A 17,577-nucleotide genomic window follows, 5' to 3' on the forward strand; every position below is an offset into this window, starting at 1 on the left:
GCATCATAATGTGCACCACGAGGGAGAACGTTTTCACCGCAAGAGCGACCGCTGCAGTGTGAATGCACTGCTGCTGTTAGCTGTGCCTTACTCGAGAACACTCAGACCTGCGCAGACGCAAGCCTGTGCGTGGGGAGGATAGTGTGACAAAGTGCACTGCAGGGGCCCACCTCTAGTCTTCATCACAGGTCCGCGGATATCACCTTTAGAGTTACAGCGTGTGCTTGGTCGTCATGTCTTGTAAGAATTTAATTATAAATGTGGGATCTTGACATGATCTTTGAGAGGCATTATGAACAAAAAAAAAACCCATTGGTTATGTAGTTTTGTGTTACCTTTTGATAGGCATTGTTAAAATTAGATGACGTACTGTATCTGTATATCGGCTGAATTCAGAAGTGGATTCCAGCTCTCTGGGAAATGAGGATTGATATCAGCTGCTGGATTACCTGTGCAAACTGAAATGATTGTGGAAGGACTCTAAGGTCCTTAATTAATAAAGGACCAGCTGACTAAGGTCCGAGGCAGAGCGTTGTGTCCAAGCAGGTGTGCGGTTCCACACCTGTGTGAGCTGCTGTCTGGATTGCGCAGTAATCCAGTTGCTTCATCCTCATTTTCTCCAGAATTGATCCTTGCATCACGTGCTTTTTTCTGCATCTGTCTAAGCCTTTTTTTTTCCCCATTTTACCCCATAGACAATCTCTGTCCTTCTAGTTGCTCTCAACATCCTGTATTTATTAGTGGATGAAACTGCAATGCCAAAGGGATCAAAGGTGAGTTGTGAACAAAGTCCTGTTGCGTTTTTTGTTTGTTTTGTTTGTTTTGTTTGTTTCTTCCCCCCCCCTTTCTTTCTTTTGTCCCGCCGGTTATGCGCGGAGGCTCGAGCGCCGCGGCGCGACGTGAACGCTCTGTACCGAAGGCTTCGCCGCGCGACAAAGCGAATTCCAGCTGTGTCCAGGTGCATGCTGAACACCGTGCGCGATGCTTATCTGCAGGTTTTTTTTTTGTTATCAGCGATGGCGTGCGCCTTCTGATGTTCATTGAGAGTCATTTCACAGCGCGGCGCAGATGAAATGGGGATGCGTGTCAGAAGCCCAACGCTACTGAACACGCTGCTCTTCTGCTGTTTCCGCACTCACTTCACTGACTTACTGAACCCGTGTGGCAGTGACGATCCAAGCCTGCCTTTGCTTTTGTGCACAAGCGTTAAATTCCCCTGCGATTTAAATGAGGGGTGCAGGTTATCTTTCCATAGTAGATACCGTACATTTTTATAGCCATTTTGGATAGTTGCAAGATCTTTTTCTTCTTATAAATGCAACAAAATAGATCTTCTTTCTCATGCTTTTTTCACCTTTTTTCTTCTTGCGGTGACCGCCCTCTACATTCCAATTATTTTATTTAAAAGTTATTTTTCTTGGCATGACACACGCGATAAAATCCCCCAAATTACCCTTGTCATGCATGGTGTCAGCTTCCTGACAGCTCTGCCTGCTAAATGGTTTACGCTTTCTGAAGAGCTGGACTCGTTCCACGCCTCTGATCTCCCGGCAGACGTTCGGAGGTGTCCTCTTTAAAGCTGATCAATACGCCGATCCCTCCGATAAGCATCTTAACCCAACATGTCGCGCTGCTTTTTGCAGCTGTTCGCACACAGCCCGCGGTGCGCTCAGGGCAGGGCGGCGGGAGCCCCGGAGCCGTCGCCGTTTCGCGGGGGGGCTCGGGGGGAAAGAAGCGGGCGCGCTCGGAATGAGTCACGCGGCCCGGCGGATCGCAGCTGCCGGAGATTTGCGGACGGGGGAGAGAGGAGCGCTCGCGCACAAAGGGAAAGGCACGCACGGATTTCTCCGCTCGATGAAAGAGCGCTAAGAAGGCCAATAAAACTGTTGTTACAAGCCGGCCCAATGGCATTACAGTTCTGGCACAAAAAAAAGGGGCCGTGTTTTTAAAATTTCATAAAATGTCCCGACAACGACGCAGCGCTGCTGGTTTTCCCACTTGACCTTTAGCTGAAAACGTCGAGCTCCGTCAGTCGGCGGCTTTGCGGGTTTTAAGACGGAATCCGATCCATTGTTCGTTTTTTTGTCATGTCGTTATCCCTCATTAAAGCGCCCGAGGCTCATCAAAGCGCAGGATGGGAACGCACCTGAAGGGGGGGACTGGCTGCTCTCGGCGCTCGGTGGCGGCGTGCCGCGCGCCGCTAGCAGGCTCTGCCCCAACGCAGCTGCCGCGAGCGCGCTAATCCCAGAACCAACAAACGCGGCGGCGCGGTTCTGGAGCACGTACCGCACCGGGCGGGACGCGACGGGCACTCCGGAACCAAATCACCGGAGCTCCCCCCCTCGAGTCAAAATTTAAAAAAAACAAAACAAAACCGTAATGAGAGAGAGCTCCTAGAACCTTGATTCACATTCAGTGTTAATGGCATCAGATCTTCTGCAGTAATTCCCTGAAAGAGTACTTTCCATTCGATTTCTGCTGTAAGTGGAGGAATGACAGTTGCATAAAGACATGAAACAACCTGCCTTTTTTTATTTCTTTTCTTTTTTTTTTTCTTTTTTTTGGTGTGTTAAAAACGCGTTTAATACTGGCCTCCCTGTGGTGATGAAGCTGCAGCTCGGTGTAGATGCAGAACTTCAAAAGCGGCTTCTCCCTGAGCCCTTTGTCAGTGTGCAGAAACCGTGGACTTTCTGAATTTGCCGCTTCCAGTACCGAGTTCCCTGATGCCAAGTGAAAAGCTGTGTATGTAAACAGGGCTAGTGCCAAGAAGGCCCCAACAAAAGCAAATATTTATCACTTAACAGCACAGATAAGGATTTTGGATGGGGTTTTTTTTTTCTTTAACTTCAAAAAGGACACCCCAGTGTTTACCACAGTATTTGTTTTTTTGTTTTTTTTGTGTGTTCTTTACTGACGTGCATTCAGTCAGCACACCCTTTCATTGGAAGGAGTATGCCTTTTTGTTTGAACACCTGTTTAGTTATAACATGGCCAGAAATGAGTGTAAAAAGGCATTTATTTATCTATTTCAGTCCACACTTCAGTCAGTCTATTAGGTTTTCTAGCTGTCTGGTTATTAGAGGTTGGAGGATATCCTGTTACAGAGTATTTTTTATTGATTCACCCAAAGGTTCTTAAATTATATTTCTGAACATTTTCAGTTGCATATCATTTAACTTTTACATAACATGGTGTTCGTAAACACAACGCATGCATCTTCATGTTGACATGTAGCTCATACTCTGTAGTCATGGTTATGCGATGAAAAAATAGCATCTGCACTAATCTTTGAATTTGTTCTGCAAACCTGACCTGATGCTTTATCAATTCAATAAAGATACACTGTTTTTCTTTTTTAATTCCTTTTTTTGTTTTTGCTGCAGGAACGAGGGATAGGGAATGCTTCCTTATCAACCTTTGGAGTTGTCCAAGCTGCTGTTGAAATCATTCTGATGTTGTATCCTTTAAATACACGCACACGCGTGTGCACACACACACACACACACACACACAAACCTGCATATTAGTTAGTGCTGTTGTCATTGTGGGGCTGAGGCTGTGTCGTTCTCCTGAGGGATGGGTCCTAGGAAAGCTTCCGGGTGGGAGGGGAGGGAGGGAGGGATCGCTTATGTTTTCCTTCTCTTTATAATTCTGAGGAAGCGTGAAAACGGAGGTGAAGCCACAATTGAAGCCGTTGCCCCCCTCCCACCCCCCCCCCCCCCCCCCCCCCCACCTCACAGAACGCGCCTTTTCCTTGATTCTCGCAGCTACCTAATGGTGTCCTCTGTCGTCGGCTTCTACAGCCTGCGCCTCTTTGAGGGCCTCACCCCGCGGAAGGACGACACCACCATGACGACGGTAAGGCCAGGTAGGCCCGAGGTGCTGATGCGCACGGGCCCCCACCGCCGCGCTCCTTTGTCTCTCCTTCCCTCTCCTCCCCCTTTCCTCACACGGAGCGCTTCTGACGTCCGTCGTCTGAGTAAAGTGGCCCCTGAATGGCTCGTTTGATCAGGCCAATGTTTGTTTGCGCGTTGCGTAAGGGCAAACGGGGAGAATTTCATAAGGCCTGAAAGGGCGGGAAAAGGATGTTTTCTGTTTGGCTGGCCGCGGTGCACCATTCACTTGTTAATGGGCTGGGACCCTGGCGCTTGCTAACTAGCCGTGACGGTTCAGTGAAAGGACTCGTCCACAAAGGAAAGAACCTGGTAATGAGCAACTTCAGAAGGACTAATTGCACAATCTGGGGAATCTATTTACACTGAAGTGTGTGTGTGTGTGTGTGTGTGTGTGTGTGTGTGCGTGCGTGCGGGTGGGTGTGTGTCCTTTGTTGTCATTCTCACCCATGTAGGCACTTCATCTGCAGAGATGGATAGATTTTATATACAAATCAATTGTTTTTAATATCAGTTTTCTTTGCTGGTGCATTTGACATGTATATTTAATTAAGCATGTTTTATCAGCATGTGCAGTGTTTCATGGTTATGATTTAAGTGTAGGTTAGTCTTGCTCCTGAAGGTTCATTGTTGACAGGGTGTGTGACAAAAATGTAATGGCTAAGCCTAATTAATGTTTGTACGTATTCAGACCTTGTTTTTCTCCTCTCTGTTAGATCATTGGATGTTGCGTATCGATCCTTGTGCTCAGTTCAGCTTTGCCAGTCATGTCCAGAACCCTGGGTAAGGATCCAAATTGTTTTCTTGTCTTTCAGAAACAGAATCATTCTGGAAAATTTAAATGCATATGAGAAATCGAGCCACAATACATATCATTTTTTTAATCAGGAAAATTTTAGTCGGTGATTGAGCACTACTGCAGACCAGTAAACACTGTAGGGTGCAGTAAGAATCTCTTAAATCCTGTCGATTTGCTTTGTTGTTTTTTTTCTTTCGGCTTTCATACCAGAATGGCTGAGAACCTTTTGTTTTGCATGAGTTGGCTCAGAACTGGTGCCCCCAGGGGCTACAGTTCTGTGACCCTATCTCCAAGAAGTCTGTTAGAGACCCGCATCTGTATGACTCAAGGTCTGTGGAAGAAATATGACTTTCCTTGTCATGGGCCTCTGCTGTCAGATTGGGCTCGGCAAACTCGGATGCATGAATATTCATATTTTGGGTGTTACAGCAATAAAACATGGACATTGAGAGTCAAAGGGAAAGGAGGCAGTTATGCTCAGTTTGTTGGGGTTACTGACCAGGCTAACTAGCTAGCCAGGTATTTTAAGGTATTTCATTTTTTTCATGCATGTCACCTTTGGCTAGTACGTGCCCAGACTGCTGGGCTGTGGCTCCAGTTTGCTGCCCTGCCCGGCCACGCCCAGTGTGGTCACCAAGCACTGTTTTCTCACAGCGCTTGACGGCGTTTCCTAGCCTAATTGCTGCTCGTTGTGTCCAGGTTTGCTTGATATACGATCTGTTGCCAGGAGACGTAGGCTCTGCCCAATATAGATGCCAGATACGTTTCAAACACGTGCACATCTTGACAGCGTTGACTCCTCGCTGTGGCTGCTTCTAGATGAGCCTTCTCTTAGCGGCTCGTCCCTGTGCATGAGCAATACTGCCTTCACAGAATGCAGTTTTTTTTGTTTTCCCATTACTTTAGTGAGCATTCACTCATTCACCACACATTGGTAGTTTTGCTGTAGTGCAACCACAGGGCATTCCTTTCCTTGAAACTTACGGAAAGTTTATAATGGCTGTCAAATGGTTGTTAATGTGTCTAAAATGTATATGATCATATATGATGTTTGACAAACAATGTTGCTTCATATTTTAGATCATGTGGCTTGGGAGTAACAACATTCTGCATGCAAAGCCACTTGGGCCTTGAGCTTGATCTCAAACACAGACCTTTGTCGTGCATGTTCTCTGCTTTAGGTTTGATTAGCAGATGATGCCATCTTACATCACGTAGTTAAAGGGTACATGATAGGTGTCATCTTTGTATGCAGTTTAAAGATCTGCACTGAAGATGGCAACCAAACAGGCCCAAGCCTGAAACCTCAGGTCTGATAGGACCTTTATCTGGAGAACAAATGCGAGCTGTCTGCCCAACAAGCTGACTGTGGCGGCTGAACGTCAACCGCAGGCCTCAGCTGTTAATGTTAACAAGTTAGATTCCTTAATCGTTTACCATAGAGATTTGAGAGAGAATGAGCAGGAGTGACAGGACGGCGCTATCAACAATGACCGCTAATAAACGCGAGAGCCGACGCAGCTGTTTAAATAGTTTTTAACAGTGAGCGGAGGAGCACGGTGAGTCACGGGGTGCTTTGCAGAATATCAACATGCATGGCCTCCCAGGTTCTGCCTGCTGACATTGAATAGATGAAAAGGAATAAATACATTAAACAAGATCCGCAGAGCCCCTTCACAGCATGTGAAAGGCCGTCTGGAGGAACGTCAGTGTTTTTTAAGTGTGATGGGAAAGGTAAACTGTGGAGTGTTACTGCTCGGCCTTTGTACAGAGAATTAACTTGTCACAGTGTACACTGGAGATTTTTTTTTTCTCTCAGTCAAAAGGATATTGGAAAGAATTCCAGGCAAATACCAGGGAGGGGGGAGGGGAGGGGTGGTGGGGGGGGGGGGGGGGGTTGGGTGGTGTTTCATTCTTCATTTCAAACTAAACTAGTGGTTTATGTCAAATTGATCTGTCAAAGTGTGAATGAAAGCTAAACTAGACTAGTGGTCTATGTCAAATCGATGTCAAAATCTGTGTCGGTTTTTTTTTTTTTCCTAACCCCTTAACCCTAACAAGCTGAAGGGTACTTTTTTCCCCCAGCCCCTTAACCCTAACAAGCTGAAGGTGAAGTTTTTTTTTTTTTTTTTTTTTAATGGAAGGGAAAAAAATCCAGTGAAGCCTGGATTTGGATGTCATAGCAGTCAATCATGTGTCAGATTTGAACCTGTCAATCACTACTGAGACCTTTCAGGTTTATGAGAGCCACTTTTGGTTTGTGTAGAACCAGCCTCGGTCAAATTCCTTGTAAAAGAACGTTTTAAGTGACACGTTCACGTTTAAGCCACAAGGAATTGCACCTTTGGTTATTGTTGCCATACTGAACGCCTGGTGAAATGATAAAATCAGATCTGCAAAGTTTAATAGTGATTTAATATTTTGTTCATTACTTTATTACGCCTTGGGAAATGCTAAATTCATAAATTACAAAAACATAAAAAAGAGGGCAAACCAATTATCGGTTTACAAGCACCTTGTTTAAATCTAGTCCATTACAGAGGCCTTTAAATTAAAAGTGACCCCAGAATGTGTTCGTACACCGAGGCAGGCTGGGTAATGATGGCATCTCTGAAATGCTTTCACAAACAAATTTTTGGTTATCCCGTTATCACCATTCTTTTTTGAAGCCCTCTGAGATCAAAACCTTTCGATCAGAAATTCATTTGGCAGAGAGATTGTTGTAAGGTAATCCTGTGCTATTGATTGTATCCTCCGCCATCGTATAAGCAATTTTGCTAAAGGCCTGTGATGCAAGCTTAATGTTCAGGGAGGCTATAAATATGTATTTTTATGGATTGATGAATCGATTCTGTAATTTGATGATGGCACCATGGTTTTGGAATCATGGTCCAATGACCGAGTGTGTGCTGAAAATGTATTTTCTCAGAAGTGAAACCTACAGGTGCTCAGCCTGTGTTGAAAACAGTGGGAGGCAGACGAGAAACAGATTCCTCAATTATGGGGGTATTCCTGTTATAGAGGGCATAGTGCCTTCATTTACTGAACTCATTTCAGTTTTCTTCCCCTCCAGCTTATTTAGACATTCATGGTCGTCTCTGTACCTTTATGTTGCCAGTGCACCTCACGTAATATTACTAGCCTATAATTATTACAAGTTGAGCACAACATGTGTGCAAGGCTGTAATCAAGCAATGTCAGCTGAGTGCAACTAAGGAAACCAGTAGCACTAATGTACCAACACACTACCTGCAGTCAAATCCACGCTCTTGGATATTTGGGGCTTTACCGTGCTTAAGCATTAAAAGGCCTCAGGTCCTGGAAGACCCATGTGAAGCCTGTGACACGGTTTATGGTTTACAGCTCTCTGTACCCGTTTTCTGCTTGAGGTTGTTACCATGTGGAAGGACACACAGGTCCAAACTCCACAGCCTGAGGATGCCGGTCACTGCTGATGCCTGTAGAGATTACAGCGCGCTTGTTGTTATTAATTATTGCGGTGGTTATTCCAGCTCCAGAAGCATGCAGGGCGTGTATTACAGCGCTTGCGACAGCGGGGGCGAAAACGACGGGCCGTTCCAGGGCCGGCACGTGCTTACACACAGCCTCAGTGGCAGAGAGAAAAGGCCCAGCATAAATAAATAGGAAACAATAGGGTGTTGATGGCTCCACAGGCAGTGTGTGATCCTCTGTGACAGATGGTTTTAAATTGAAAACCCCGGCGAGTCTGGTCTAAGTCACAGCACGGAGCCGCCGGGGCTGCTCAGAGGAGCACGGATTTCAGACCCTTTTTCCGTCTCCGCCAGCGGGGCTCCTTGCTCAGGAGCGCAGGGGTCTTCTCGCGACGGACTGTCGCAAAGAGAATCCACGCATTCCACATCTCCACCTCGCTCTGCTGCGAATGGTTCCTTCTGCTCTCGAAGCCGGGCGGAAAATAGATAAATAAACGCGCGTGCATCTTTGCTTTTTGTCTTTTCGATTGGCTTTCTGCTGCATGAGAAAATGCGCAATAGCCCTGGTTTGGGGGCTGGCTTAATGAAGTAGCACGGCGTAGGGGAAGAGCTCCCGTTTATGTAGATTGTAAAGTGGAGCATTTAGCCTTGGTTGATGTGATACATTTTTGCTTTTAGGGCATGTAGAAGCAGTTCCCAGGACGCCTGAATTTCTCTTGAGTGCATTTCCAAAACGCAGAGAATAAGGGTGAGAGTGTGCCTCTCAGAAGCAGGGCGGGGTGGAGGCAGCTCGATGGCCATGTTCGTGTGGTTAATCCGAAGCTGGGCACGACTTCCTGGCCGGCGTGAACGACAGTGACGGATCGCCGCCCGTCTCCCGGCAAGGCGGTTAGCGCAAGCTGCTGCATTGTGGCCCGAAAGCTGCAAGATTGTGCCTGCTTATTGTTTGAGTTTGAAATGTGTGCTGGAGAAGTTGACTCAGGTGTACGCAGGCGACTGGGATCCCATTGAGGCTTGCCGTGTTTAAGGTGCGGCTGAAGAATTCTCCCCCAGTCCGCATGCCAGCCAAAACCACTTGCCCGACTCCATTATGTGGGAGCTTTCCTGTGAAAGAGCATGATTAAGTGGAGCAAAAGGGGGGAATGAAGGGCCAAAATGTAAGCATTCAGATTCTGACTACGGTGTTGTTATTGTCTGGGTGACTTGAATAAATAAAATAAACAATGACTTTCCGATTGGTAATAATGATTGTGATAGTTGTTTCATCCTGACCTTACAGCTCAATCAATGTTCTCCTTCTCCCAGTTTTGAATAGACAGATGTTCTCTCCTTTTTTCTCATGATAATCTGGTAAATCGGGTGAGAAACAGGCTTTAAGGAAGAGAGAGATGAGCCAGAAGGAACAGACATGCGTTGCTGTGCTTCCTCCTCACTCCTGCTTGTGTGGATGATGGAGTGTTTCGCTTGTAAACACTTTCCTCCTCTCGAAAAGGGAGACAGGTCAGGAAGAAGCAACAGCTGTGTCTCTAAGCTCCCTTTGTTGGATGCCAGTCTGCATTTTTTTTTGTTTGCTTGGTTTTAAATCCCCTAATTTGACAGGATTTTCAAGAACATCTAAACTAGTGTGAGAGAGGTGTGTCCAGTCCCACAACATCCCACAAGAAGTGCTTTTGCCACGAGTGACGGATACATTTGCTTTGGTTATCTGGCCAGTTAAACCCAAGTGAGTTAGGGGCAGCAGAGCTTCATGCCTGTACTCTGTATTTACTCTGCACACTGTAAGTTGGCCTGATGGAAAATGTCCATGTCATTGCATCATTGCACGGTCCATTATCTTCAGAACAATGAGGTACCGGATGGGTCGAATTCAGGATTCCTGAGTGATTTTCAGAAGCAATTGATATGAAATGGGGGGGAAAAAATAAATCACACCAAGCATTTTCTGTTTAGATGACATTAACAGGGTACGTTTTATTTTGCCTCTTATTTTTTCTTTTAACTTTTCACAGGAATTACAAGGTTTGATCTTCTTGGAGACTTTGGGAGATTTAACTGGTTGGGCAACTTCTACATTGTCCTGTCTTACAACCTGCTTTTTGCCGTGGTGACGACACTCTGCCTGGTTCGAAAGTTCACGTCCGCAGTTAGGGAAGCGCTCCTGAAAGCTTTGGGTAAGGCTCTGCGCATCTCGGTCTGAGTGTATGATTTAATGTTTATTACCTGCGCTCTGTGATGGTGTGATGTCACTTCTGTTCAGGACACTGGAACGGCGTATTAATTAGCCAGATGTCAGCGTGTTACTGTGAGTTTGTGGCAGCGCACCAGGGCTCTTGCGTGGAGCTGGGTCATGGTGTCTGCTGTGATATCGACATCCGTTGCTGCACAGAGATAGTGTTGATTCCTGTCAGACTTAGACCCGGAGTGACGAAAGTGAATGAAATTGCGCCAAGACGGCCGTGCCTTCGACCGATATGTGACAGCGAGAGAAATAAGCTCCGCAGCTTGTTCTGACAGGTCCGGGGCGCCTGATGTAACCACGGGTTCGAGAAATGTCAGAGGAAGCCAACGATCTACACCCCCGCCCCCCCACACCCACTCGCCCCCCTCAGCTGAGGTTAAATGAAGGTTTAAATGAGATTTCCCCCTTATCTTTCCTCACCCAGGTCTGGATAAATTGCACCTTTCAAACAGCCCCACGGACCCGGAGACAGCCAAGCACTCAGCGAACGGGCATCAGAAGTCTCTGTGAGGAGGAGACGCTCCCGTAATCAGCAGCAGCAGGAGGGAGAGCGACCTGCGGCCATCTCGTTCCGTCTCCCTCCTCCCCTCTGGACAGGCATCGGGAGCAGGCCGAAGCCTGTGCGCCATTACAGTGTCCGCCGCAGCCATCTACAGCTGCACTGTGCTTTTCATTTCAAAAAGAAGAAGAAAAAAACTTCATTTCCCAGAATGCATCAGAACCAACTGCAAGTTGTCCTGCAGAATGTGATGAACACTTCCTGTTTGCTACCAGGCTTTGTTTAAGGAAGCAGAATGGAACTTTTGGGATTGGAGTTTACAGTAAGAGAAGCTTACAGAACACAATTTTGGGCACTTCTGTCCACACTTTTTTTTTTATTGGTCGCAGTTTGCAGAGTCTCTTGGCCTGTCTTATGTCGTTTTGTTCTTTGTTCCCATTTTGTTCTTTGACTATCATACACTTCACCTTCAAGTTACTAAGCGACACCCAAATGCAGAACTTTGTTCTTTGTGTAATATTTTATCAATTGAAAGAACTTCAAGCGGTTAACTTGAAAACGTGTGAATAGTTAATGCACATTTTACTTAAAAAATGTTTTTTTTAAAAAGAACAAAAAAACTTTTATCTTTAGAAACTTATGCATAGTTCCAGCACATGTCTTTTCTTAATGTTTGTTTGCAGTGGTGGGGAGCATCAGTGGCATAAATATAAATACAGACCTAAAATATGATGTGACTGACATAAAACTGACAACAGTTTTATGGTAGAATCCAACACACACCACATAGATTTCCCTCTTTGTGTGTGTGACATGAGGAAATGAACCTGGTGATATCAGCTTGGCTAAGCCATGCCTTCAGATCGGTATCCAGAACTATCTGAGCATTTGCAGTGACAGGTGTGCGCGGCGTTGATGTGAAGCTTTGCGCTATTTTAGGGACAGTCTCTCAGACCAGGATCAAAGTGATGGATATATAAAGAGAATTTTAGTACTAGGAGCTGCCTTTTCACTCTGGAAATTTTCTAAATGCAATGCCTTATTTGAAAACCATAAAATGTGTACAGGTATATAATTGCTTTTTTTTTTTTAAGAAATGGACTGAAATTGACTCTTTTTTTTTTTTTTAAAGCGAAAGACACTGATGTCAAATAAACCAGTCTTAACCGTCCTGTCAATGCTGAACCGTAACGCCTCACAAACAGGGCAACAACGAGCATTCAGACCAACCGAGAGGATGATGTCCATACAGCGTTTCTACCTTGCGTCTCAAATTACATGGAACGTGTGAAATTCAGGTGAAAGGACACACCCAAGCAGAATCTCATAATCACATTTACCCGATATAGCACTAACTCTATCAAAGGGCATCGGCGTTCGTCTGTCTCCATACCTCTCCGTTTCTTTCTTTTCTTTCCTTGTTTTTTTTTTAACCCCCCCCCCCCATATTGGCAGAGGTCAGTCTCCATTTGCGGCTGCTTGAGCGGTGCTGAAGGTCTTGTTAAAGGCAGTGCGGCAGAGGGCTGGAGAATTGATGGCGTTGCTCCGACAGCAGGCAGCAATGAGGCATTGAGAGCTATTCTAGGCAGAGCCCTGGTTGGCACAACGGTAATACTGATTAATGCCTTGGAGTCCTAATCAGGTGACTGGAAAGCCACTTGTTTAAGGGAAAAGAGAACTCCATTCTTCTACTGGAAATGGAGTTGGTGCAGCTGAGCCACACGACTGATCGAGATTGGTGTGTGTGTGTGTGTGTGTGTTCTGGTGTTGAAAGTGTTCTTCTTTTTTTTTTTACAATTAAATGTTTATATATTTGCACAGCAGCAGAGATGGAAAATTGGGGAAAAAGAGAGCTGTAGATAATTTGCAGATCTTCCAACAAGTCTTACACAGCCCTGAAGAAATGCTCCGTTAGTGTATAGAATATTGGCATTTAACCTTGATATATTTAGTTATAATAAGTTAAGTTTATCAGTTGGTGCTCACACCTCAAAGGACCAGTACTGCCATGATCTTATGATAAATTAGTCTACATAGCCAAGCCCATATTCTTTAGTGACTGAACAGACTTTGACAAGATATCTTTATGTATATCTGTACTGAATACTGCTTGAACACCCATACCAAGACTCTTTTTGTAGTTATTTTTTGCCAATACTGTAGGCACAAAGGCCTCTACAAAGACCTATTGAGCAGTTTAAGGCCAAGTTTGGACCTACGTGATCCCATGTACTCTGCAGTTGTTATATAGTACGTACAGAACCATGTCAGTGACTGACACACCCAAACAGACAGAAACATAGAGATAAGGGAAATTAATTTAGCCCAGTACAGCCTGCACAAGAGTTGAGTGTGTGTGTGTGTGTGTGTGCGCGTGTCTGTCTGTGTGTGATAATTGTTTAATCTTTTGTTGTCCATATCATTTAAATAATTTTGGCTGTCTAGCTGGGGGCTCAGTTAGCTGTTCTGCAGGTGGAATTGGGTTTAATTTCCCTTATCTGTGTGTGTCATGCGTGTCAGTGACATGGCTGTGCAATCCCAGGTTATCTCATTATACTCTCTCTATCTCTCTTTCTCAATGTAGAGATGCTTTCTGTGTCCCTACTGGTTATGACATGGTAGACATAGCCCTGCCCTGTAAGTGGTGAAGCACTGCCACAATCAGCAGTATTTGTGGTAACCGTGGATCATTTCATTGCTTCTCAGATGGAGGTCGTATAAGTCCCGCAGTTCATATCTGCTCTAGTCACAGTGAAGCACCCGATGCAAGCCTCATGCAAAAGCTCTCAATGGGATGGTCTTTATTTAACTAAAGGGAAAAGGATTTCTGAAAAAGAAAATGATGATTGGGGAACTCTTTTTCCAACCCAGTAATCTTAACTCTCTTCAGGAACATTGCACCACTGAAATGCATTGTATCTTTTTTTTTCCAGTATAGATAGATTTTCAGTATAAATGTTTGTTTGGTGAAAAAGATGTGAAGTGTCCTGGAAAAAAGTCCCGAGAGACATATTGTGCATCGTACAAATTGAGACTATAAAAAGAAAATGCAACTAAAAGGTTATTGTAATCCTGAACATTACAGTAGCACGTTCACTGCACTCCTGTGAATCCCAGAGGATACATTTGTGCAGTGGTATTTAGACTGTCATTCTGTAGATGTTTTTTTTTTTTCTTCATTGAGATGACTTTTTTTTATTCTTCGTGACTTTAACACATTGAAACTATGAAGATATTAAGAGCCCAGTATGATCCAGTACATGGATCAAACATGGTCCTGTATATTGACAATGTTTACTTGGCCCTCCATTAAAGCTCTGGATTTTCAGACATTCCCATGCACTGTAGAGAGATCGAATTCTGCAAATGAGGATGTTCACCCCATTTGAATCTGTCATGTAGCCATCAGGCATGACATTTTAAATTTCCATCACTGTTGAAACTTTTGATCTAATTTAAGCGAAAACCTAACAGTCTGTTTTGTTTTAATTTACCTGACAAATAAACTATTTTCACTGAGTAGTAGTAAGGCAGTAATTTGATCCTAGCAGTATGTTTCTGAAACATTGTTCCAGATGTAGCAAGCTGTATGAAAACAACTTCAATAACCTCTGGTGACCTCTTAATTGTAAATGATGTTATGTGTATATATAGGTATTTCATACTCTAGTCCTTTTTGTATCATGCTGGTGTTAATTGTGGGCTGTTGTAGTTGGCCTATTTGAGTATCCATTATAGATAAGCCTGTACAATTCTCTACTGCTGAGATTGTCTTTATTTCTCCGAATTCACCTCTATATGCCTTATGAGGATTTCACAGACCATTAATTCTGAACTTCCCTGTTTTGTGTGTGCGTCTGTGTGCGTGTTTGTTTGTTTGTTTGTGTGTGTGCGTGTGTGTTTGTGTGTGCGTGGACGTGTGCACTTGTTTTCAAAGACAAATTCACTGTGAGATTTAATGACTTACAAACAGCAAATGTGATGATAGTCTCTGAAAATGTTCGCAGTTGGTTTTGGCTGCTGAAGGCTGAGTAGAATATGTTCCTTGCAAATTGCAGTTGCTTGCTCTTAATATTTTGTGCATATTACCAAATTCCGTTATAGTACAAAAGGCTAAAGAGTGTAACAAATGGGCACACAAGAGAGTCTGACTGAATCAAAATATGCTCATTGATGATGTCGCTTTGAGCTAGCAGTAAGGGTTGTTGAATATTTGTTTGACCTTTTCAAGTTACTGATTCCACTTTTACACTTTGTTACCCAAACTGATACTGATGTCTATGCCTTTTAAGCACTATATATAAACTTTCGTTTAAAAGAAAAAAAGAAAGTGTGAATTGCCTAAACAAGAATTGTAATGTGAAAAACTCCATGCTGAATGTGAAAACATGACAGCTAGTCATTTTGACTCTTAGGTGGTCTCTCAGTGTATGTGGTGCATTGTTTTGGTGGTTTGTATAATAAGAAATTGACAATGTTTGAGGGAATTAAAAAATATATATGCAATCGAGTTGTATTTCCTTTAATGTTTAATGTTTGTACAAGAAAGTTTTTTTATGGAAGACTTGATGGAAAAGGAAGATGTCAGTCACAGTTATGCAGTAAAGGACCTGAGGAGGTGTTGGAGGTTTGCAGAGTATATCACAGGGGCATTTTGGAAGCCTCCTATAAGTGTTTACCATTCACATTAGTGGGCAATATTTCAGAATTGACTGTGTTTTTTGACCCAGTGTCTCTGTCACAGTTTGGTGTTTTTGTGTCAAGCTCTGTGCAGTGTCCCGCTCCATAACTGTCTTGCAGTTTTAACTGTGTTTGGCTTCTGACGTGTTGTGTCCCATACTGTACCTCATGGTTGCTCAATGTGGCAAAGCAATACTGTGAAAGAAAAGCATCTACCAAAACCTTCATTCCGCGGCTTCAGGAAACAGCTAATCAGATTTTAGACGCATCCAGGAGGGTGTGCTAAGAGCAGAATCTCTGTGCTGCTCACCATGTTCCTGAATGGGCTGGCCAATAGCGGCCAGCTACGTGCAGCATCGATCAGCTACACGCAGCATCGATCAGCTACACGCAGCATCGATCAGCTACGCGCAGCATCGATCAGCTACGTGCAGCATCGATCAGCTATACGCAGCATCGTTCGGCTACGCGCAGCATCGTTCGGCTACGCGCAGCAACGATCAGCTACGCGCAGCAACGATCAGCTACGCGCAGCATCGATCAGCTACGCGCAGCAACGATCAGCTACGCGCAGCAACGATCAGCTACGCGCAGCATCGATCAGCTACGTGCAGCATCGATCAGCTACGCGCAGCATCGTTCGGCTATGCGCAGCAACGATCAGCTACGCGCAGCAACGATCAGCTACGCGCAGCATCGGTCGGCTACGCGCAGTAACAGCCAGCTATGCACATTAAAGATCAGCCGCACCGAGTTATGTCGGTAACGGAAAGTAGCCTCTAAAAGCACACAGTCATATAATCATCTGTTCACGTTTATCAGAGTCAGGGGCTGCTCTGTACTGATGAACACAACTGGTTGCCTTACAGTATTTCTCCTTCATCGTAGTTTAGAGGTCAGAGGAACAGCCTGAAAAGCAGAGCAGCAGTTGTCCGTTTCTGCATGTTTCGCAGCATACGTGAATGTATTTTTTATGATACTCATTTTCCCAGTTGCAATGTGCTTTTTTTTCTTCTTCCTTTTTTGTTGGTTTGGAAAAATAATTGTTGTAAAACTTGTATTAGTTTACATTGTGTATTTTCAGTTTTAAATAAAGTTTGTGACTTGTGACAGTGTTCAGATGTGACTGTGCTTTCCCACTTGTTTCTTTTCATTCGTTCTGCTCATTGGCACTTCCAGTAACGTACAGTAAAGACTTGTTTCTCAACATTGCAGCCTTTTCTCTACTCCACAGAACTCTCTTCCCTGGGTTACATATTTATAAGGCTTATCTGCATTGTTTTTTGGGAGTGGTTCACCAACATAATGAAGCTGCAAGTGTCAGGCCTACCTCTTCGATGTACATTTACATGTACTAATTAAATACTAAATAAAACCTAGAAGAGTGCACTCAGTAGAGTGCAGATCTCCGCCAGGCGTGTTAGCTTTGCTGATGCAACAATAGACAATACAATATTACAAGTTTTTACCATGTGTCACTGAAAATCGCAAAAACGCCAATTCAGTGAAGTAACGCTAAAGGAGGTGACATGTTAGCTAATTTCATTCATATCAGCCACGATGTGTTAGACAGAGCCAACGTTGACGTTATAGTCTGGAACTTTCGTTTCAAATCTGGACAGGAACAATTCCAAAAGACCAGCGATGTAAAATATCAATTTCAACGTGAAAATGCCAACAAAATAATTACCACAGATTCAAACATTAACATACCCCGTTAGTTGGCGGATTATTTTGTTGGCATTTTAACATTGAAATTGACATTTTACATCGCTGGTCTTTCATTCCAAACAGAAGCAGTTGTTGATCACTTGCGTCCCCTACCGACCGGTTAGGAGGAGTGAGGAGTTAGTACTTAATGTATTTCAATGGACAATGATGGAAATTAATTCAAATAAAATACTTGTCGTTGACCGATTTGCAAAATATTCAAGAATTCAGGTCCTTGGGCTGCTGTCAGCATGCACAACAAGTATTAGGCTGATCGGCCCAGTAGTATGCGAGATTAGCTGCGG

The 17,577-nt window shown here is 44.3% G+C and overlaps 1 protein-coding gene across 1 annotated transcript in view; it reads left to right on the plus strand.

The window, feature by feature from the left end:
• The window catches only part of lmbr1 (limb development membrane protein 1), a 48,982-nt gene extending 35,802 nt beyond the window's left edge, over nucleotides 1-13,180 (plus strand). The window contains exons 12-17 of the mRNA XM_035414367.1: nucleotides 696-773; nucleotides 3,384-3,457; nucleotides 3,768-3,858; nucleotides 4,610-4,676; nucleotides 10,154-10,315; nucleotides 10,808-13,180. Coding sequence (XP_035270258.1) covers nucleotides 696-773; nucleotides 3,384-3,457; nucleotides 3,768-3,858; nucleotides 4,610-4,676; nucleotides 10,154-10,315; nucleotides 10,808-10,893 — 558 coding nt within the window. The 3' untranslated portion in view covers nucleotides 10,894-13,180. The remainder of the gene's footprint in view (nucleotides 1-695; nucleotides 774-3,383; nucleotides 3,458-3,767; nucleotides 3,859-4,609; nucleotides 4,677-10,153; nucleotides 10,316-10,807) is intronic.
• The last annotated feature ends 4,397 nt before the right edge of the window (nucleotides 13,181-17,577 follow it).

This window comes from Anguilla anguilla, chromosome 4, assembly GCF_013347855.1.
Source record: "Anguilla anguilla isolate fAngAng1 chromosome 4, fAngAng1.pri, whole genome shotgun sequence".
Lineage (NCBI taxonomy): Eukaryota > Metazoa > Chordata > Actinopteri > Anguilliformes > Anguillidae > Anguilla > Anguilla anguilla.